This window comes from Oncorhynchus masou, chromosome 17, assembly GCF_036934945.1.
Source record: "Oncorhynchus masou masou isolate Uvic2021 chromosome 17, UVic_Omas_1.1, whole genome shotgun sequence".
NCBI classification, from domain to species: domain Eukaryota; kingdom Metazoa; phylum Chordata; class Actinopteri; order Salmoniformes; family Salmonidae; genus Oncorhynchus; species Oncorhynchus masou.
In genome coordinates, this window is record NC_088228.1 from 10,209,346 (window position 1) to 10,232,115 (window position 22,770).

Here is a 22,770-nt window from a genome sequence, read left to right on the forward strand (position 1 = left end):
AAGCCAAACAACTATATTGAATAAGGACTATTTTCCAACAAACATTAACGCCAAGTCGCCAATGCCTGCGCATTGGCCCCTAGCACATGATTGTAAGGTCGCTCTTCCGACAGCCCAGTTGACAGCACACGGTGGTCAGGGCTTCGTTCAAGTCTCGTCGTCTCTGGTCCATCACAGGCTCAGCCCTCCATGGTTTCAGACCATTCTGGTCCACCATTCCTGGACAACCAGAACACCAACTGTTATTAATGTTTCATAATATTCTAAACTGTTAATGTACATACTGCAATGGGCAACCAGTGTCTGTTCTTGCTTTTTTCTCTGGCAAACTATTATAAAACTTCACAAACATTTAGCACACGTCATAGCTGCAGGTTGAATGATGATTTATCATTCAAGTTTACATTATGGCATATAGCAAAATACTTGAGTTATATTTCTAATTTTGTAACAGATGCTACTGCTATGCCACTGATTTTCAAATAATGAGTACGACCATAGAGATAGAATATCATGCAGTTCTATATAATTCTGTGATACTGACCATTTATGTCCTCTACTGGAAGCCTTCTCCACCTTGACCCTCCACAGGTGTACACCACGGCCCTCAGGAACTCCCGTCCACAGAGCCGCACAGCTCTCACAGTCGCAGCGTCCTCCAATCGAACCTCCCTTACACACAGCACACACAGCAGCAGTAGAGACAACAACTGGGACTTCATGGTGGCTCCGTGGATCAAGATGCTGTAGATTGTTGATTCAATACACACCGTTTCTGTCTCTCTGAAGACACCTGTGTGGTATCCCTTTTTATATAGGCTCTCTAGTCATGCTTTCCTACAGTCTTTTCAGATGTGTCATACGTACTGTGATGGTGATGTGCCGCCTATCTGGTAATCATCATCTGCAGATGAGATTTAGTTTTTTGATAGTGAGAGACAGTTTATTGCCATGCTCTGGTAAAGTGTTCCTTAATGAGGGTATCTTGATATAGATACAGATATAGATATCCGGCCATCGTAAAAACAGATTCAGGCAATGGCCTTCCACATAGCAACATAGTGGTATTTGTGGCAATTTTCTCATCATAATGTCAACAATTCCAAGAAAGGACTTGACAGCATTTATGGATCTCACAATATTTGGTCTGTTTTCTGAGTTACTCATGTTTGCTCCTCAATTATTACCTCAATTAAATGCAGGTAATTGTAGGCCATTACATTTTCATAGCAATAAGAAACATAGGTAGAACTATAATCCCTTGAAATTATGACAAGCACACCTCTGTGAAAAACGGTCCCCTTTACCACTATTTCACAGTTTTAGTTAAATCAAGTTTCAATAAAAACAAACGCAATAAACTTGTATTTCTCCTCCAAAAAGGTAACAGTCTATGTGAAGCCCTATCAGTATAACATCAAGTTATGGTCTGCTAATTTTGGTGATAGCTAAATTACACCCACGTTTGTAGCTACGTTATTTTTCTTATACTCTCTCTTGAAGAAGATTGTAAATCAAGATAGCAACTCTAACTCCTACCTTTACACTAACCCTAACCATTTTAAATTCCAACTTCAATGGGGAAGGGACGTCCCAAGGATCCCAGATAGCACGGCCTGCAGCCCAAGTCTATCCGGGAAATCGCTGACCCCCAGTGTGACCCTACAGGATTTCAAACATGGCGGAGGTAGGACGTAAAGTCCAATAAATATTCGGAAAAATCAGAATGTTTTTTAGGCTTATAGAGTTGATTCTGTCGGGTGCACAGGCCCAAAATGAGAAGCGATAAATATGTACTAAAATACGAAGAAGAGATATACATTTTAAAATATTAAACTTGTCTCATTTCCATAAATTCTATTTTGCAAACTTCAGTTTTAGCGATGATGCCTGGCTAGTTAGCGCGATGGCTATGCTAAGCTAGCTACGTAGCTATTGTTGGGAAAGCTTGGCTGACTACGAGCGTTAACGTTACTCTCTCGAAAAGGATCAAAGTTCATATTCTCGAATACTATTGCATTTTTTTGTTGTTGACCTGGTGGTACTCTGCGTACTGAAAGCGACACTATGTAGCTAAGTAATTATGTGATTAGTTAACTGAGGCAGTGGGTTAGCAAATAGCTATCTATCATTGAAAGTGTCCACATTGTGAGAGAACAATCCATTTGATTATCGCTCACTTGAAATGTCTGATTTGACTTGTTTCAATGCTGGCCTGATCATCAGAGGTCTCCTTGTTTACAACCACCAAAAAAAAACTACTGTCACTGATATAAATGTTTACGTCGGCGTTAGCCAACGAGGAGCCAGTAGTAAGTTTCAGGCGCGCTTTACTTTGCCTTCCATCCACTACCCTACTAACGTTAGCAGACGGATGATCCGTTTACTGTATCGTAGTTCCTATTTATGTTTTTGTTCAGGCCTTTTGTCTGTAGACGACATTGGCCTCGTCCAGAAAACCGCATAATTTACTGAAAATATTTCTGAACCGAAAAGTTACAGCAAAGTTACAGCTACGTGTGTTGTACTTGTGTATGTGGTTCTGACTAATCTTGAGTTTTGTTTTAGCCCTCCGTTGGGAGTACGAGCCCAGGTAAATATTATTGTGTGTTTTCTAATGAATGTGCCATTTTTTTAAAATCCTCATTAGAACATTAACACGTATGAAGTAAAATTGGTCGGGAACAAATCCCACTGTCATAATAATATTTTTGTTATAAACCATGAAGCACTATTTCATCGACTATCTCCTCTTAAATTTCCTGGTGTGTTTTTCCTCAGGAGGTTCAGCAGAGGACCATGAGTTTGATCTTTCAGCAGATATGCTCGTCCACGACTTTGACGACGAACGCACACTGGAAGAGGAGGAGAGGCTCGAGGGAGAGACCAACTTTAGCAATGAGATCGACGACCTTGCCCGGGTGCGTCTCAAAATCATTTCATTTAGTGGTTTGAAAGTTATCCTGGGTTGTATTCATGCACTGGAAGAAGATGAACTGAAACAGGGAGAGACTACCTGAATGTGTCCAAGATGACACTTGTTTTTGTTTTATGTTGCAAACCTTTTTGCTACAGTATTCATGATCTAATGAATATGGCCCTGTGGACAGTAACCTGTTAGTTATATACAGTACCAGTCAAAAGTTTGGACACACCTACTCATTCAAGGGTTTGTCTTTAGTTGTGCTATGTTTTACATTGTAGAATAATAGTGAAGACACACAACTATGAAACAACACATGGACTCGTGTCGTAACCAAAAAAAGTATAAAACAAATCAAAATATTTTAGATTCTTCAAAGTAGACACCCTTTGCCTTAATGACAGTTTTGCACACTCTGCATTCTCTCAACCAGCTTCATGAGATAGTCACTTGGAATGCTTTTCCAACAGTCTTGAAGGAGTTCCCACATACTATATGCTGAGCACTTGTTGGCTGCTTTTTCTTCACTCTGCGGTCCAACTCATCCCAAACCATCTCAATTGGGTTGAGGTCGTGTAATTGTGGAGGCTAGGTCATCTGATGCAGCACTTCATCACTCACCTTGGTCAAATAGCCCTTACACAGCCTGGAGGTGTGTTTTGGGTCATTGTCCTATAGAAAACCAAAGCAAATAGTCCGGGTAGCCATTTGATTATCTGTTCAGGAGTCTTATGGCTTGGGGGTAAAAACTGTTGAGAAGCCTTTTTGTCCTAGACTTGGCACTCCGGTACCGCTTGCCATGCGGTAATAGAGAGAACAGTCTATGGGTGGGCTCTGCCTGTCAGGAAGTGCAGGATCCAGTTGCAGAGGGAGGTGTTTAGTCCCAGGATCCTTAGCTTAGTGATGAGCTTTGAGGATACTATGGTGTTGAACGCTGAGCTGTAGTCAATGAATAGCATTCCAACATAAGTGTTCCTTTTGTCCAGGTGGGAAAGGGCAGTGTGGAGTGCAATAGAGAATGCATCATCTGTGGATCTGTTTGGGCGGTATGCAAATTGGAGTGGGTCTAGGGTTTCTGGGATAATGGTGTTGATGTCAACCATTACCAACCTTTCAAAGCACTTCATGGCTACGGACGTGAGTGCTACGGGTCTGTAGTAATTTAGGCAGGTTGCCTTTGTGTTCTTGGGCATAGGGACTATGGTGGTCTGCTTGAAACATGTTGGTATTACAGACTCAATGAGGGACATGTTGAAAATGTGTCAGGCCCCGCAGCCTTGTGTATGTTGACCTGTTTAAAGGTCTTACTCACGTCGGCCAACTTAACTGATCATATAATTTAGTTTATGGTGTGAAAATTAGCTGGCTAATAAAGTCACACAGCTAACATTATAGCATCAGATGCACTAATGTTAGTAACTCAACCAAATCGCTATAGTATTCACTGGTGTACGACTCCTTGCCGTTCCTCAAGTTATAACACGTTAGTTGCTTACTGGACCCTGGGAGTCTGTGTGAAATGTTAACTAGCCAATGAACTAACTACTATCTGTGAACTAATGGTTTCCCTCTACACTATGTGGTTAATTTTCGTAATGAGAGAATTAGGTGAAAATGAGGCGTTGCTTGTTAAACAAGTAGATTCAGGGATGAAGTGTAGCTGGAGCTGGGCCTGGTTTAAGATGGATGCTACCATGTACTCTCTGCCTGAAAGAGATGCATTATGCCAATAAAGGGTATCATGCTCTGCTGGCACATTGTAGAACAGATGTCCACAGGCAGAAAGTGTAATAATGTGTAGTGTAGCCCAAAGATATTGCTTTAGTTGCGTTGAACTTGACAGTAACACATGTGAGAGTGAGTTGGGATTATTTAATTTTTTACACGTTGAACGTTTTTGCACAGATGTAGCCTTGTGCACTTGATCGACATCTACTTTAGTGGCCACTATAATAGAGCAAAAATAGAATGCCTGTTTCATTCTATTTCTACTTTAAGATGTTTTTTTCCCCGAGTGCAATAGTGAGATGTGTGTTGTCACAAGCATTCCATTATAAACATTCTGTTATAAAGGCTGTCATGGTAACTGCAATATTACTGTATTGTTTTTTTCTCAGGACTTAAGTGTCATTTGCAGTAAAGTTTAGGCAACAAATAACATTGGATTGCATTTTTAAACATTTTTTAGCTGTGAGTTAGGTTCACATTAACCACTTTTTATTTTACACACTGAGACTGATCATGTATGTCATATTCTTTGTTGTATAATTAGTTAAAACCTGCATTTTCCCCCTAGCAGGGATTTTTTTTATTTTTTGCATGTTTCAGTGCAACCAAAAAAAAAGTCACATTTTTGGGCCCTCAGCAGTTTGCATCCCCGCTACTCTGCGTCTCACAAAGACAGCGGCTGGTGTAACCAAAATTCTCACATTTGGACTCATCAGGCCAAAGGACATATTTCCACCGGTTTAATGTCCATTGTACGTGTTTCTTGGCCCAAGCAAGTCTCTTCTTCTTATTGGTGTCCTTTAGTAGTGGTTTCTTTGCAACAATTCGACCATGAAGGCCTGATTCACATAGTTTCATCTGAACAGTTAATGTTGAGATGTGTCTGTTAGTTAAACTCTGTGAAGAGTTTATTCGGGCTGCAATCTGAGGTGGAGTTATTTGCTCATTTCTGAGGCTGGCAACTCTGATGAACTTATCGTCTGCAGCAGAGGCAACTCTGATGAACTTATCGTCTGCAGCAGAGGCAACTCTGATGAACTTATCGTCTGCAGCAGAGGCAACTCTGGGTCTTCCTTTCCTGTAGCGGTCCTCATGAGAGCCAGTTTCATCATAGTGCTTGATGTTTTTTGCCACTGCACTTGAAGATACTTTCAATGTTCTTGACATTTTCCTTGTTGACGGACCTTCATGTCTTAAAGTAATGATGGACTGTCATTTCTTTTTGCTTATTTGAGCTGTTCTTGCCATAATATGGACTTGGTCTTTTACCAAATAGGGCTATCTTCTGTATACCAACCTTTCCTTGTCACAACACAGCTGATTGGCTCAAACGCTTTAAGAAGGAAAGAAACTTTTAATAAGGCACACCTGTTAATTGAAATGCATTCCAGGTGACGACCTCATGAAGCTGCAAAACTGTTGAGGCAAAGGGTTGCTACTTTGAAGAATATAAAATATATTTTGATTTGTTTTAACATTTGTTTTGGTTACCCCATGATACCATGTGTGTTATTTCATAGTTTTGATGTTTTCGCTATTATTCTACAATGTAGAAAATAGTAAAAAATAATCAAGAAAAACCCTTGAATGAGTATGTGTCCAAACTTTTGACTGGTACTGTATATATAGACTATTTGATCCCTATTATTGCAAAGTTTTGCCAGTTATTTATGTTCGTCTATTTTTAAGGGTAATCCATTAAATTCAGTGTGTAACAAAAGGGATTTTTTTGTTGTTCCATTTGTGCCATAGGAGGGAGAGATGCCCATTCATGAGTTGTTGAGTATGTACGGATGTGGCAGCGGTTCACCTGCAGATGGAGAGGATGAAGAAGAGGAGGAGGAAGACTTTGAGGATGAAGAGGAGTTGGAGGATGAGGAAGAGGAGGAAGAGGAGGATGTGGACAACGATGAAAGCAGTAGAAACACTGGTGAGCTGAAGAGGAATAAGGTGGGTGCCATGAATCTCCTGAAATAACAGGATATCAACCAACAGTCATAAAGAAGGAATGCTTGTTTGCACCTTACTGTTCTAATTTGATTGTTATAAAGCATCACTACATATTTTACAGCCAACATGGTTGACACATTCAGTCAGAAATGTATAGTTGTTACAAATTTGCTGATGATAGATACATCTAGGCAGCATTGATGCTGATGCCTCTAGTTCATACATGAGTAATGAATGTTGATTTTGTTGTTTCAAAGGGTAGGATGTCCAATCAAAAACATATTTTGACCAATGGGTAATATGTTAGTTATACACATCTCAAAAAAACAATGGTCCAAACCTCATGTCATAATCTGTTCAAAAGTGATGGAGTTTTTAGCTTTGTAGGATGGCCAAAATTGGGGTGACTAAATCAATGGAGGCAAGAAAAGAAAAACTGTCAAAAATCTGGACAATAGCATTGTCAGGTAGGCTGGATGCTGTGCTACAATTAAGGCTAACTGACAGGCTCACCGTTGAACTCCTCTTTCTTAAATCCAGAGGATATAAAACATTTGAGGTAAGATGGATATCGATTTTGAGACATGACCTAGTATTTTTATATACACTTCATATTAATGGTATTATTTTGTGTGTAAAATTTATCACAAAAACAAGCATACAGTGGGGCAAAAAAGTATTTAGTCAGCCACCAATTGTGCAAGTTCTCCCACTTAAAAAGATGAGAGGCCTGTAATTTTCATCATAGGTACACTTCAACTATGACAGACAAAATGAGGGAAAAAATCCAGAAAATCACATTGTAGGATTTTTAATGAATTTATTTGCAAATTATGGTGGAAAATTAAGTATTTGGTCAATAACAAAAATGTATCTCAATACCCTTTGTTGGCAATGACAGAGGTCAAACGTTTTCTGTAAGTCTTCACAAGGTTTTCACACACTGTTGCTGGTATTTTGGCTCATTCCTCCATGCAGATCTCCTCCAGAGCAGTGATGTTTTGGGGCTGTTGCTGGGCAACATGGACTTTCAACTCCCTCCAAAGATTTTCTATGGGGTTTGAGATCTGGAGACTGGCTAGGCCACTCCAGGACCTTGAAATGCTTCTTACGAAGCCACTCCTTCGTTGCCCGGGCGATGTGTTTGGAATCATTGTCATGCTGAAAGACCCAGCCACGTTTCATCTTCAATGCCCTTGCTGATGGAAGGAGGCTTTCACTCAAAATCTAACGATACATGGCCCCATTCATTCTTTCCTTGACACGGATCAGTCGTCCTGGTCCCTTTGCAGAAAAACAGCCCCAAAGCATGATGTTTCCACCCCCATGCTTCACAGTAGGTATGGTGTTCTTTGGATGCAACTCTGCATTCTTTGTCCTCCAAACACAACAAGTTGAGTTTTTACCAAAAAGTTACATTTTGGTTTCATCTGACTATATGACATTCTCCCAATCTTCTTCTGGATCATCCAAATGCTCTCTAGCAAACTTCAGACGTGCCTGAACATGTACTGGCTTAAGCAGGGGGACACGTCTGGCACTGCAGGATTTGAGTCCCTGGCGGCGTAGTGTGTTACTGATGGTAGTCTTTGTTACTTTGGTCCCAGCTCTCTGCAGGTCCCCCCGTGTGGTTCTGGGATTTTTGCTCACCGTTCTTGTGATCATTTTGACCCCACAGGGTGAGATCTTGCGTGGACCCCAGATCGAGGGAGATTATCAGTGGTCTTGTATGTCTTCCATTTCCTAATAATTGCTCCCACAGTTGATTTCTTCAGACCAAGCTGCTTACCTATTGCAGATTCAGTCTTCCCAGCCTGGTGCAGGTCTACAATTTTGTTTCTGGTGTCCTTTGACATCTCTTTGGTCTTGGCCATAGTGGAGTTTGGAGTGTGACTGTTGTGAGGTTGTGGACAGGTGTCTTTTATACTGATAACAAGTTCAAACAGGTGCCATTAATACAGGTAACTAGTGGAGGACAGAGGAGCCTCTTAAAGAAGAAGTTACAGGTCTGTGAGAGCCAGAAATCTTGCTTGTTTGTAGGTGACCAAATACTTATTTTCCACCATAATTTGCAAATAAATTCATTAAAAATCCTACAATGTGATTTTCTGGATTTTTTTTCTTCTCATTTTGTCTGTCATAGTTGAAGTGTACGTATGATGAAAATTACAGGCCTCATCTTTTTAAGTGGGAGAACTTGCACAAGTGGGAGAACTTGGTGGCTGACTAAATACTTTTTTTGCCCCACTGTATCTCTGTCAACAGAGCCCTGACCCTCCGACCAGCAGGTCCCAGACATGCTCAGTGGGATTGAGATCCGGGCTCTTCGCTGGCCATGGCGATTAGCTGTCCGTCTTTTCTCCCTGTAGCTCTGTCTTAGGCGTTTCACAGTACGGACATTGTAATTTATTGCCCTGGTCACATCTGCAGTCCTCATGCCTCCTTGCAGCATGTCTAAGGCACGTTCACGCAGATGAGCATGGACCCTGGGCATCTTCCATTTGTGTTTTTCAGAGTCAGTAGAAATGCCTCTTTAGGGTCCTAAGTTTTCATAACTGTGACCTTATTTGCCTACTGTCTGTAAGCTGTTAGTGTCTTAACGACCGTTCCACAGGTGCATGTTCATTAATTGTTTATGGTTCAGTGAACAAGCTTGGGAAACAGTGTTTCAACCCTTTACAATGAACATCTGTGAAGTTGTTTGGAGTTTTATGAATTATCTTTGAAAGACAGGGTCTTTTTTTTGCTTAGTTTATTAGGTTATGAAATCAGACTTTTTGGATATACTGTTAGTGATATATATTAGAGATTTAGATAATTTAGAATCATATTTGTCTTGGTAAAATGTATTTTATAACATAAGGATAAAAAACAAGCTGGCGCCCACCCAGAAAATTACTGTGTGGAGTTGCTGACTAACGGCCAATAAACTATAAAAATTGTCGCACTCTCCATTTTATATATATCTATATAAATATAAACTCTGTCACTCTCCCTTTTATATATATATATATATATAAATATAAACTCTGTCACTCTCCCTTTTATATATATATATAAATATAAACTCTGTCACTCTCCATTTTATATATATATCTGTAAATATAGATATAGATATATATATAGATATATATATAGATATATATATATATATATATATAGATATATATAGATATATATATATATATAGATAGATAGATAGATAGATATTGATATATATCATATATATATATGATATATATTATATATGATATATATTATATATATATATATGATAACTCTCAGTCATTTCTTGGGTAAATCACCAACATTTCGGCATCACTGCCTTCTTCAGTGCCCTTTTTATAGTTTATAACATAAGGAAGGGAAAGTGTTTTCTCCCACTCTGGGCAGAGTGGGTGGACACCCTTGCAAAGGGGCTTCTTTGAATGTACCACTGGGGGGGGGGAAATTGTGTGTAATGCTTTGGGGTGTGTGTGTGTGTGTTCAGACCGAGAGGGTGAAGATCTCGTCAGGAATGGGGAACGAGAACCAGTTGTCCAGCGAGGGTCGCACGCGCTCCGTCAAATCCCACGGCACGGCAGAGCTGATACGCGGATCACAGACCCTCAAGTACTTCGAAAGTATGCATCTTTGTTTCCAACACCCTTTTTATATTGGATAAGTTTGTGAGATCTTGTTCTACGTTGCCTTCAAAAAGTATTCATACCCTTTGAATTATTCCACATATTGTTGTTACAGCCTGAATTCAAAATGGACTAAATAGATTTTCACCCATCTACACACAATACCCCATAATGACAAAGTGAAAACATCTTTCTACAAATGTTCGTAAATGTATTGAAAATGAAGTACATAAAGTGCCAGTCAAAAGTTTGGACACATACTCATTCAAGGGTTTTTCTTTATTATTTAACTGTTTTCTACATTGTACAATAGTAGTGAAGACATCCAAACTATGAAATAACACATATGGAATCATGTAGTAACCAAAAAAGTGTTATACAAATCAAAATCAATATATATATATATTTATTTTAGATTCTTCAAAGTAGCCACCCTTTGCCTTGATGACAGCTTTACACACTTGGCATTCTCTCAACCAGCTTCATGAGGTAGTCACCTGGAATGCATTTCAATTAACAGGTGTGCATTTTTTAAGTTAATTTGTGGGACTTCTTTCCTTAATGTGTTTGAGACATTTTCAGTTGTGTTGTCACAAGTTAGGGTTGGTATACACATGATAGCCCTAGTTGGCAAAAGACCAAGTCCATATTATGGCAAGAACAGCTAAACTAAGCAAAGATAAACCATCATTACTTTAAAACATGAAGGTCAGTCATTCTGAAAAATGTCAAGAATTTACAAGTGCAGTCTCAAAAACCATCAAGCACTATGATGAAACTGGCTCTCATGAGGACTGCCACAGCAAAGGAAGACCCAGAGTTACCTCTGCTGCAGGGGATATGTTCTTTAGAGTTACCAGCCTCAGAAATCAGCAATTAACTCTACCTCAGAGTTCAAGTGAAGCACATCTCAACATCAATTGTTCAGAAGAGAACGCATGAATCAGGCCTTCATGGTTGAATTGCTGCAAAGAAACCACTACTAAAGGACACGAATAATAATAAAATACTTGATTTAAAAAATAAAAAAATTTTTTAACCTAGGAACAGTGGGTTAACTGCCCGTTCAGGGGCAGTACGACAGATTTGTACCTTGCCAGCTTGGGGATTTGAACTTGCAACCTTCCAGTTACTAGTCCAACGCTCTAACCACTAGGCTACCCTGCCGCCCCAAATGGGGTGAAGATGGGACGAAGACACATGAGCAATGGACATTAGACCGGTGGAAATCTGTCATTTGGTCTGAGTCCAAATTAGCAAATTTTTTATTTTATTTTATTTTTTATTTTTTTGGGGTGTCTTTGTGAGATGCAGAGTAGGTGAATGGATGATCTCTGCCTGTGTGGTTCCCACCGTGATGCATGGAGGAGGTGGTGTGGGGGTACTTTGCTGGTGACACTTTCTGTAATTTAATTTAAAATTCAAGGCAAACTTAACCAGCATGGCTACCACAGCATTCTGCAACAATACGCCTTCCTGCCTGGTTTGGGCTTAGTGGGACTATCATTTGTTTTTCAACAGGACAATCACCCAAAACACACCTTCAGGCTGTAGAAGAGCTATTTGACCAAGAAAGAGAGTGATGGAGTGCTGCATCAGATGACTTGGCCTCCACAATCACCTGACCTCAAACCAATTGAAACAGTTTGGGATGAGTTGGACCGCAGAGTGAAGGAAAAGCAGCCAACATGTGCTTAGCATATGTTGGAACTCCTTAAAGACTGTTGAAAATGCATTCCAGGTGACTACCTCATGAAGCTGGTTGAGAGAATGTCAAAAGAGTGTGCAAGGCGGTCATCAAGGCAAAGGGTGGCTAATTTTGAAGAATCTAAAATATATTTGGATTTGCTTAACACTTTTTGGGGGGGTTACTACATTATTCCATGTGTTATTTCATAGTTTTGATGACTTCACTATTATAATACAATGTAGACAATAGTACAAATAAAGAAAAACCCTTGAATGAGTAGGTGTGTACAAACTTTTGACTGGTACTATAAGTATTCACTCCCCTTACTCTGTACATGTTAGAATCACCTTTGGCAGCGATTGCAGCTACGAGTCTTTTTGGGTCTCTAAGAGCTTTGCACACCTGGATTGTACAATATTTGCACATTATTCTTTTTAAAATTCTTCAAGCTCTGTCAAGTTGGTTGTTGATCATTGCTAGAAATCCATTTTCCAGTCGTGCTATAGATTTTCAAGTTATTTTAAGTCAAAACTGTAAGAATTAGGCCACTTGGGAACATTCAATGTCATCTTGGTATGTAACTCCAGTGTATATTTGGCCTTTGGTTTTAGGTTATTGACCTGCTGAAAGGTGAATTTTTCTACCAGAGTCTGTTGGAAAGCAGACTGAAACAGGTTCTCCTCTAGGATTTTGCCTGTGCTTAGCTCTGTTCTGTTTCTTTTTATCCTAGAAAACTCCCTAGTCCTTGCTGATGACAAGCATACCTATAACATGATGCAGCCACCACTATGCTTGAAAATATGGAGAATGGTACTCTGTGATGTTAGATTTTCCCCAAGCATGACCCTTTGTATTCAGGACATAAACTACATTTTTGTGCCACATTTTTTTGCAGTTTTACTGTAGTGCCTTACTGCAAACAGGATGTATGCTTTGGAATATTTTTATTCTGTACAATATTCCTTTTCACTGTCATGTAGGTTAGTATTGTGGAGTTACTATAATGTTACTGATCCATCCTCAGTTTTCTCCTATCACAGCCATTAAACTATATAACATGTTTTAAAGTCACTATTGGCTTCATGGTGAAATCCCTGAGCGATTTCCGTCCTCTTCGGCAACTGAGTTAGGATGACGTCTATTTTTGTATTGACTGGGTGTATTGATACTCCATCCAAAGTGTAATCAATAACTTCACCATGCTCAAAGGGATATTCAATGTCTGATTTATTATTATTTTTACTCATCTCCCTGGTCTTTGTAGTTCAATTTGTGTTTGAAATTCACTGCTTGACTGAGGGACCTTGAGATGATTTAATGTGTGGGGTACAGAGATGAGAGATCATTCAAAAATAATGTTAAACACTTATTGCACACAGTGAGTCCATGCAACTTATGTGAATTGTTAAGCCGATTTTTCTTCACTCCTGAACTTATTTAAGATTGCTGTAACAAAGGGCTTGACTACTTATTGACTCCAGACATTTCAGCTTTTCATTTATTATTAATTTGTATTAAAAAAAACATCCAAACATAATTAGACTTTGACATTATGGGGTATTGTGTGTAGGCCAGTGACGCAATTTCAATTTAATCCATTTTAAATGCAGGCTGTAAAACAACAACATTTGGGAAAAGTCAAGGGGTGTGAATACTTTCTGAATGCACTGTATGCATTTTAACCCACTGGTTCAAAATGAGAACTGATGTGTGGAAACGGTGAGACACGAATCAAACTGCCAAATGTTGTTTCAGATAAGGATGCAGAGGAAGAGTCAGAAGAAGATGAAAATTATGTCCCTTCTGAGGATTGGAAAAAGGTAAATATATTGTTACTATATTCCAGAAAGGGGGGGGGGGGGATTGTTGGGAGAGTTAAGTTATGTACTAGACTGGTGGGGTTCGGGCGTGCAGGCGGCTTGGGCTGGCTGGGCGTTCTGGCTGAAATTTGATATCGAGGTCTTAATAAAAACTATCAAAAGTCTCTTTTTCTTTTAAATTCTGTTTTTTTTTAAGAGTTCATGTGTTAGGCTATTGGTTCAAGGTGAGACACCATATTGATTATTGAATTTTCATGGATCTAGTTCAGTCTTATCAATCACTTCAACATATTTAATCATCTCTTTCCTAGCTTTATGACTGTGGGCATTTTTACTTACTTTTTGTTGTTTGAAATAGAGATGGCATATTGGATTGTGTAGAAATGCAGAAAATTAGCTTTAGATGGCCAAAACAATTCTGGGGGAGTACTCCCAGACCCACCGCCAGGTTATGTCCCCCCCACTTCTAAAACCGAAGTTGCACCCCTGCTGCATGGTTAGTCAGCATCCCTCCACTCTCCTTTTCCTCCACTGACACTGACAATAGAGGTACACCGTCTTCCAGTTGTGGTGAAACTTTCTGCCTCATGCAAAAGTCATGGTTTTAAACGTTTTGAAATCTCAAGTATCACATTTGCTGTAGCCTTCTTTTATGCCTGCTACGTTACTGCAGACACGGTAAATCTGAGCCATCCGATTGGCCAGCGTTAGTCCTATAGTGCACTTGATTTCTCGGCCGGCCCGGAGACACGTGAAATGGTTCAAAATGGCAATAGTTGCTTACCTGGTGCGCAGGGCAGCTGAATCGGATGCACCTAACGAAAACAGCCCGAGACACATACAAATAGGAACACGAGGCTTTATCATCGTTTGTTTTTTACAGAAATGTCTGGCTATCGACTAGGAATGCCTTGGAGATAGAACGGTTGGTGACCACTGCTCTAGAAAGTTGAGTGAGGTTCAATATCGTGCTTCTCTCTGTGGGCTGATACAGTTGAAGTCGGAAGTTTACATACACCTTAGCCAAATACATTTAAACTCAGTTTTTCACAATTCCTGTCATTTAATCCTAGTAATAATTCCCAGTTTTAGGTCAGTTAGGATCATGACTTTATTTTAAGAATGTGAAATGTCAGAATAATAGTAGAGTGATTTTATTTGATCTTTTATTTCTTTCATCACATTCCCAGTGAGTTTACATACACACAATTAGTATTTGGTAGCATTGCCTTCAAATTGTTTAATTTTGGTCCAACATTTATGGTAGCCTTCCACAAGCTTCCCACAATAAGTGGGGTGAACTTTGGCCCATTCCTCCTGACAGAGCTGGTGTAACTGAGTCAGGTTTGTAGCCCTCCTTGCTCGCACAAGCTTTCTCAGTTCTGCCTGCACATTTTCTATAGGATTGAGGTCAGGGCTTTGTGATGGCCACTCCAATACCTTGACTTTGTTGTCCTTAAGCCATTTTGCAGCAACTTTGTAAGTATGCTTGGGGTCATTGTCCATTTGGAAGACCCATTTGCGACCAAGCTTTAACTTGCTGACTGATGTCTTGAGAGGTTGCTTCAATATATCCACATAATTGTCCTTCCTCATGATGCCATGTATTTTGTGAAGTGCACCAGACCCTCCTGCAGCAAAGCACCCCCACAACATGATGCTGCCACCTCTGTGCTTCACGGTTGGGATAGTGTTCTTCAGCTTGCAAGTCTCCCCCTTTTCCCTCCAAACATGGCAATGGTCATTATGGCAAAACAGTTCTGTTTTTATTTCATCAGACCAGAGGACATTTCTCCAAAAAAGTATGATCTTTGTCCCCATGTGTAGTTGCAAACCATAGTCTGACTTTTTTATGGTGGTTTTGGAGCAGTGGGTTCTTCCTTGCTGAGCAGCCTTTCTGGTTATGTCAATATAGGCCTCGTTTTACTGTGGATATAGATACTTCTGTACCTGTTTCCTCCAGCATCTTCACAAGGTCCCTTGCTGCTGTTCTGGGATTGATTTGCACTTTTCGCACCAATGTAAGTTCATTTCTAGGAGACAGAACGCGTCCCCTTCCTGAATGGTATGACGGCTGCGTGGTCCCATGGTGTTTATACTTGCGTACTATTGTTTGTACAAATGAACGTGGTAACTTCAGGTGTTTGGAAATTGCTCCCAAGGATGCACAAGACTTGTGGAGGTCCACAATTGTTTTTCTGAGATCTTGGCTGATTTCTTTGGATTTTTTCCCATGATGTCAAGCAAAGAGGGACTGAGTTGGAAGGTAGGCCTTGAAATACATCCACAGGTACACCTCAAATAATGTGAATTAGCTTATCAGAAGCTTCTAAAACCATGCCACCATTTTCTGGAATTTTCCAAGCTATTTAAAGGCGCAGTCAACTTAGTGCATGTAAACTTCTGACCCCCTGGAATTGTGATAGATTATTTCACTTATAATTCACTCTGTCTGTAAACAATTGTTGGAAAAATGACTTGTGTCATGCACAAAGTAGATGTCCTAACTGACTTGCCAAATCTATAGTTTGCTAACAAAAAATTTGTGGAGTGGTTTAAAAACAAATTTTATTGACTCCAACCTAAGTGTATGTAAACTTCCGACTTCAACTGTATTTCTTCTGCGTGGGAGTCTCAGGGCTGCTGCGTGCCCTTGTGCAGATTAGAGGGAACATTGCATGATACAACACTAAACAATACATTATTTGCACTATAACAGTGACAAACGTTGCCCACAAACTGTTAGGGCCGACATAAAGCTGTCCCAACAGCAGAGCTTTCTTTTCAGCACCATGGAGTGAATCCTTACCACTGCTACACCTGGCTATCAGTGGAGCCTTGTCTGGCAGAGAAACAGTTCATTCAGCCTCATTTACTGCCTTTAAAAATATATAACTGAGTTGGCTGAATGGCTTATTTATATATGGTTTCTGCTGACTCCTTGTGGATTTGTGTAACTCGTTAAAAAAAACGCATTTTCCTTAAATAATACTAATGAATGTCGACATGAGTTTTGACTTTTAAACAATACACAAACATTACATTTATTTTTCAGTAGATTCATAATGTTTGTTCTTGTCATAAACAGTTACAGTACCAGTCAAAAATAAAGGGGACACCTACTCACTCCAGGTTTTTTCTTTATTTTTACAATTTTCTACATTGAAATGGCACATATGGAATCATGTGGAAAGCAAAAAAGTGTTAAACAAATTCTTATAAGTAGCCACCCTTTGCCTTGATGACAGCTTTGCACGCTTTTGGCATTCTCTCAACCTGCTTCATGAGGTAGTCACCTGGAACGCATTTTAATTTTTGAAGAATCTCAAATATATTTATTTTGCACTTTATTAGTTTTGATGTCTTCACTATTATTCTACAATGTAAAAAAAATAAAAAATAAACTTGAATGAGGTAGGTGTGTCTTAACGTTTGACTGGTGCTGTAGCTCCTAATTATAAGCAAGTGCAAGTAAATGAGCTGCGACGGGGTAGGCCATCGTTCAGCACTTTCAAAATGGACACCGACCAGAGATTCAGATGGGTGTTCAGATAAATTCAGCAAGATGGTGAGACCTAAACTTTACTCTGTAAGACACCACAGAGGAAGAGCACAATAAAGATGCAGATAGCCTTACCAGTAACTATTTTATTAGGGCTATGTTGTTTTAAAAATTAAGGAAAATACAATCATGAGGATACACTTTAATAGACAGAATACCAACGCACAGACAGCGTATTGCGCAAACAAAACAACCCTTGTCAACTGGAATTACACGGGTCTACTAAACTTTTTGTAGAAGAATAATTACAAGAAAATGAATGTGAAGAGACTGTCGCATTATATGGTATCCCCTCGTGGAGAAAAGCACATGAGCAAATTTAGAAGCAATGAAATGCATCATTCCAACATTACCTAAAAAGATAAATAAGATACTGATTAAGACATTAATGAGCGAGTGAAGCCGGACATAGTCGATATGCCTATTTATTCAGCCCTTTTGAAATGGACAGCGACGGAATTCAGAACATGGGCCGTTCTTAGTGTTCTCCCTGTACACCAAGTCAGAACCGAAAGGCGGCATATAAGCAGACAATGAAAGCTCTTACAATATTCGATGATGACATTTCTCCAAAACAGGCTATAGGGCTACATGTGCAACCACCAAGTCAGAACAGTAAGCTAAGTTCTGAGGGGGTGCGGGACCAAATTCTTAGGGTGAAACACATGGTCTACTAACAGCTTACTACACAACATACACTTAGTATTACTTTCTTATCTACAGTATACATATCTCCCTGGCATATTACATCATTGTTGAAGCAGTATACAAGACATATTTTTGGACTCACTGTTTATGGCCCATGGTGTGAATGTTTGTTCTTTTAAGGTTGGACAAGAGATCGTTTCAGACCTATGTTTTAAATCCTTCAACACAGACGTGGACCACACACCCTCTCCACCAAATAGCAGGCAGGGGAAGCACAATAGTTATTGCTTTGCAATGCTTGCAGTTAGCCACTGATTCCTTGCAAACCACTCATTGTTGAATTTGCTATTTCCGACTTGTGTTATGTTTATGGTCGATGAGCACCGGGCCGTTTTATCCATAATGAACAAAAATATAAATGCAAAGTATTGGTCCCGTGCTTCATGAGCTGAAATGAAAGATCCCCGAAATGTTCCATCCGCACAAAAACCTTATTTCTCTCAAATTTTGTGCAGAAATTTGTTTACATCCCTCTTAGTGATATTTTCTCTCTTGCCAAAATAATCCATCCACCTGAACGGTGTGGCATATCAAGAAGCTGATTAAACGGCATAAGCATTACACAGGTGCACCTTGTGCTGGGGACAATAAAATGCCACTCTAAAATGTGCAGTTGTGTGACAGACAAAAAAATGCCACAGATGTCTCAAGTTTTGGGGGAGTGTGCAATTGGCGTGCTGACTGCATGAATGTCCACCTGAGCTGTTGCCAGAGAATTGAATGTTCCTTTCTCTACCATAAGCCGCCTCCAACATCGTTTTAGAGAATTTGGCAGTACGTCCAACTGGCCTCACAACAGCAGACCACGTGTAACCACAACAACCCAGTATATCATTTCACTAAGGATTTGCCAGTAGATTGTCGACGTGATTCATGAGGATGACTGCTTGTTTAACTTGCTAGCTATCAAAACTACGGTAGATATTACGTGCCTTTTATATATTTTTATCTGTGGCCAGTGACAGTGAGCCACCTTGGACCGGCATGTAATGTAAATCTATGGCAGCACCCAAAGGGTCTTGAACTGCCTAGCTCTCCCTGTTGATTCTGCAGTGATGTAGTGTCCCCATGGGTGACAGAACATTGAGCCAATCACGGTGCAACTAGAGAAGATTGCCAACGCCAAAACTATGTGTTTTCGCTGGCTGCCCCTCCACCACAGAAAGCACTGAGCTAGGCTGAAACACCTGCATTTTGGTGCTACTTTACTCAAGAGACCATGTTTGTATGCGGCTTTATTAACTCAAGGGATTATTTCATTTTAGCTAAACTGCCCTGAATGATGGGTCGCAACTGGGTAGTTCTAACCTTAAAGACATGCTATTCATTTGAAGCACACTTTTGATTTGTGAAACTGAAAAAAGTGTGTTTTATCTGGACAGGAAATCATGGTTGGGTCCATGTATCAGGCTGAAACACCACCTGGCCTTTGTAAATATAAAGACTATGAGAAAGGTAAGGCATTCTGTTTGCAATTGCGATGCACTAAATTAAGTTGAAGTGAAATATCTTCCAATCACAGAGGTAAATAGGAAATAAAATGACTTTCTCTCTCTGCTTTCCCCCCTCTCGCTCCTCTTTCCTCTCTCCTTCCAGTATATGAAAACGATGACCAGCTTTTATGGGACCCCGAGTTCCTTCCCGAGGGCAAGGTTGTGGAGTTTTTATCTCAGGCGTCAAAACGAACAGGAGAGGAGAAAGGAGTGGATGCCATCCCTGAGGGATCCCATATCAAAGACAATGAGCAGGTATGAAGACCAACACAGTCGAGCAGATCAGTGTTCAAACAGACTGGCGTCCAGAGTTGTGTTCAGTTAGCCTGGAGGCAGTTTGTTAATGTGATATTCGCTCAGAAATTGTGCGACGGATTTGATTGGTTCTTTCAAAGGTTTGTTTTTTCCTCGGGGGTTGAGAACACATTGTTTTGGATTTGAAAACCATTGTAATGGAAGAGGGTGGCGCTGTAGGTGTTCGAGAGAGACAGAGGAGAGTCAACTAGTAAAAGCACAGCACCCTTCATTGTTGATGCATTGTGCCGCATGATCAAAGAGCCATTCCAGACTCTGAAGTCAGGATGACTTTGAGAGTTAGGTATTACTTGTTTTCATATGCTCAAGTAGTACCTCCACATTTCACTGTTTCAAAATGCCACCAACTGAACACAAGCCATTACCGTAAAGACTGTAGTATAGTACCTCCACATTTCACTGTTTCAAAATGCCACCTACTGAACACAAGCCATTACCGTAAAGACTGTAGTATGCACTTTTGTCTGTAACCGTCTTCTTCACAATCTCAATGTTGTCTTTCCACAGGCACTTTATGAGTTGGTCAGGTGTGAATTTGACACAGAGGAAGCTTTAAGAAGACTGAAGTTTAATGTGAAGGCAGCTAGAGGTAACACTTGCAGTGAACTAGTGTTGACTTTCGCTCTTGATTTCACTCATATCTGGCATATTTTCTCTCAATATCTAACCAGTCATGTTTTGTGTATTTTGATGATAAAAACTGTCCTTGGCTTATATGGGTCCTGGCTTGTGTCTGTGTGTTGTTGATGGTGTCTGGGACCTGTAATATGGTCATAGTTGTATTATATTTGAATGGAGTAGTGGTTGTGGTACTTAATAACCCTTTGCCCTCTGTCACAGAAGAGCTGTCTGTGTGGACAGAAGACGAATGTAGATATTTTGAGCAAGGACTTAAAGGTTATGGGAAAGACTTTCATTCAATACAAGCCAACAAGGTAAGCAATGTCTATCTTATACAGTGCTTCCCCTATATTAATTTAGCAGCGGCAGGCCTCCCCACTCCAAAATATATGTAAAACATACAGTGCATTCGGAAAGTATTCAGACCCCTTGACCTTTTTCTCCATTTTGTTACGTTACAGCCTTATTCTAAAACTAATTAAATCAATGTTTTTCCTCATCAATCTACACACAATACCCCATAATGATGAATGAAAAACAGAAACACCTTATTTACATAAGTATTCAGACCCTTTGCTATGAGACGCGTAGTTGAGCTCCGGTGCATCCTGTTTCCCTTGATCATCCCTGAGATGTTTCTACAACTTGATTGGAGTCTATGATTTGGAAAGGCACACACCTGTCTATATAAGGTTCCACAGTTGACAGTGCATGTCAGAGTAAAAACCAAGCCATGAGGTTGAAGAAATTGAGCTCTGAGACAGGATTGGGTCGAGGCACAGATCTGGGGAAGGGTACCAAAACATGTCTGCAGCATTGAAGGTCCTCAAGAACACAGTGGCCTCCGTCATTCGTAAATGGAAGAATTTTGGAACCACCAAGACTCTTCATAGAGCTGGCCGCCCTGCCAAACTAAGCTATCGGGGGAGAAGGGCCTTGGTCAGGGAGGTGACCAAGAACCTGATGCTCACTCTGACAGAGCTCTAGAGTTCCTCTGTGGAGATGGGAGAACCTTCCAGAAGGACAACCATCTCTGCAGCACTCTACCAATCAGGTGGCCAGACGGAAGACACTCCTCAGTAAAATGCACATGACAGCCCGAGCTTGCTAAAAGGCACCTAAATGATTCTGACTATGAGAAACAAGATGAAACTTAGATTGAAAGCCAAGTGTCAATTTTGGAGGAAACCTTGCTCCATCCCTACAGTGAAGCATAGTGGTGGCAGCATCATGCTGTAGGGATGTTTTTCAGTGGCAGGGACTGGGAGACTAGTCAAGCTCGAGGGAAAGATGAATGGAGCAAAGTACAGACAGATCCTTGATGAAAACCTGCTCCAGAGCGCTCATGACCTCAGACTGGAGCAAGGTTCACCTTCCAACAGGACAACAACCCTAAGCACACAACAAAGACAGCACATGAGTGGCTATGGGGACAAGTCTCTGAATGTCCTTGAGTGGCCCAGCCAGAGCCCGGACTTGAAACTGATCGAACATCTTTGGGAGACCTGAAAATAGCTGTGCAGCGACGCTCCCCATCCAACCTGACAGAGCATGAGAGGATCTGCAGAGAAGAATAGGAGAAACTCCCCAAGTACATGTGTGCCAAGTAGAGGTTGACCGATCTTTATGGTTTTTCAACGCCGATACCGATTTTTTTTGTTGTTGTTGGGAGGACCAAAAAAAGCCACGACAGATTAATCGGCCAATTTAAAAAATATATATACAGTGGGGCAAAAAAGTATTTAGTCAGTCACCATTTGTGCAAGTTCTCCCACTTAAAAAGATGAGAGGCCTATAATTTTCATCATAGGTACACTTTAACTATGACAAACAAAATGAGGGGAAAGAATCCAGAAAATCACATTGTAGGATATGGTGGAAAATAAGTATTTGGTCAATAACAAAAATGTATCTCAATACTTTATATACCCTTTGTTGGCAATGACAGAGGTCAAATGTTTTTTGTAAGTCTTCACAAGGTTTTCACACACTGTTGCTGGTATTTTGGCCCATTCCTCCATGCAGATCTCCTCTAGAGCAGTGATGTTTTGAGGCTGTTGCTGGGCAACACGGACTTTCAACTCCCTCCAAAGATTTTCTATGGGTTTGAGATCTGGAGACTGGCTAGGCCACTCCAGGACCTTGAAATGCTTCTTACGAAGCCACTCCTTCATTGCCCGGGCGGTGTGTTTGGGATCATTGTCATGCTGAAAGACCCAGACACGTTTCATCTTCAATGCTCTTGCTGGTGGAAGGAGGTTTTCACTCAAAATCTCGCAATACATGGCCACATTCATTCTTTCCTTTACACGGATCAGTCGTCCTGGTCCCTTT

The 22,770-nt window shown here is 40.4% G+C and overlaps 2 protein-coding genes across 6 annotated transcripts in view; one reads left to right on the forward strand and one right to left on the reverse strand.

The window, feature by feature from the left end:
- Nucleotides 1-79: 79 nt before the first annotated feature.
- Nucleotides 80-722, reverse strand: LOC135558102 (relaxin-3-like). Its single transcript, XM_064991849.1, has 2 exons — nucleotides 545-722; nucleotides 80-219 (listed from the first exon to the last, which is right to left on the reverse strand). The coding sequence occupies exons 1-2, from the start codon at nucleotides 720-722 to the stop codon at nucleotides 80-82; spliced, it is 318 nt and encodes a 105-aa protein (XP_064847921.1).
- Nucleotides 723-1,632: 910 nt separating this feature from the next.
- LOC135558420 (mesoderm induction early response protein 1-like) overlaps nucleotides 1,633-22,770 on the forward strand; it is a 28,335-nt gene continuing 7,197 nt past the window's right edge. For 3 of the 5 annotated variants that reach the window (XM_064992209.1, XM_064992212.1, XM_064992213.1), the window contains exons 1-10: nucleotides 1,671-2,312; nucleotides 2,569-2,593; nucleotides 2,782-2,921; nucleotides 6,404-6,601; nucleotides 10,092-10,224; nucleotides 13,673-13,737; nucleotides 19,390-19,462; nucleotides 19,604-19,755; nucleotides 20,323-20,404; nucleotides 20,656-20,750. In XM_064992209.1, coding sequence (XP_064848281.1) covers nucleotides 2,277-2,312; nucleotides 2,569-2,593; nucleotides 2,782-2,921; nucleotides 6,404-6,601; nucleotides 10,092-10,224; nucleotides 13,673-13,737; nucleotides 19,390-19,462; nucleotides 19,604-19,755; nucleotides 20,323-20,404; nucleotides 20,656-20,750 — 999 coding nt within the window. In that variant the 5' untranslated portion in view covers nucleotides 1,671-2,276. Of the gene's footprint in view, nucleotides 2,313-2,568; nucleotides 2,594-2,781; nucleotides 2,922-6,403; nucleotides 6,602-10,091; nucleotides 10,225-13,672; nucleotides 13,738-19,389; nucleotides 19,463-19,603; nucleotides 19,756-20,322; nucleotides 20,405-20,655; nucleotides 20,751-22,770 lie in introns of all 5 variants that reach the window. The other 2 variants (XM_064992214.1, XM_064992210.1) reach the window with 2 other exon arrangements.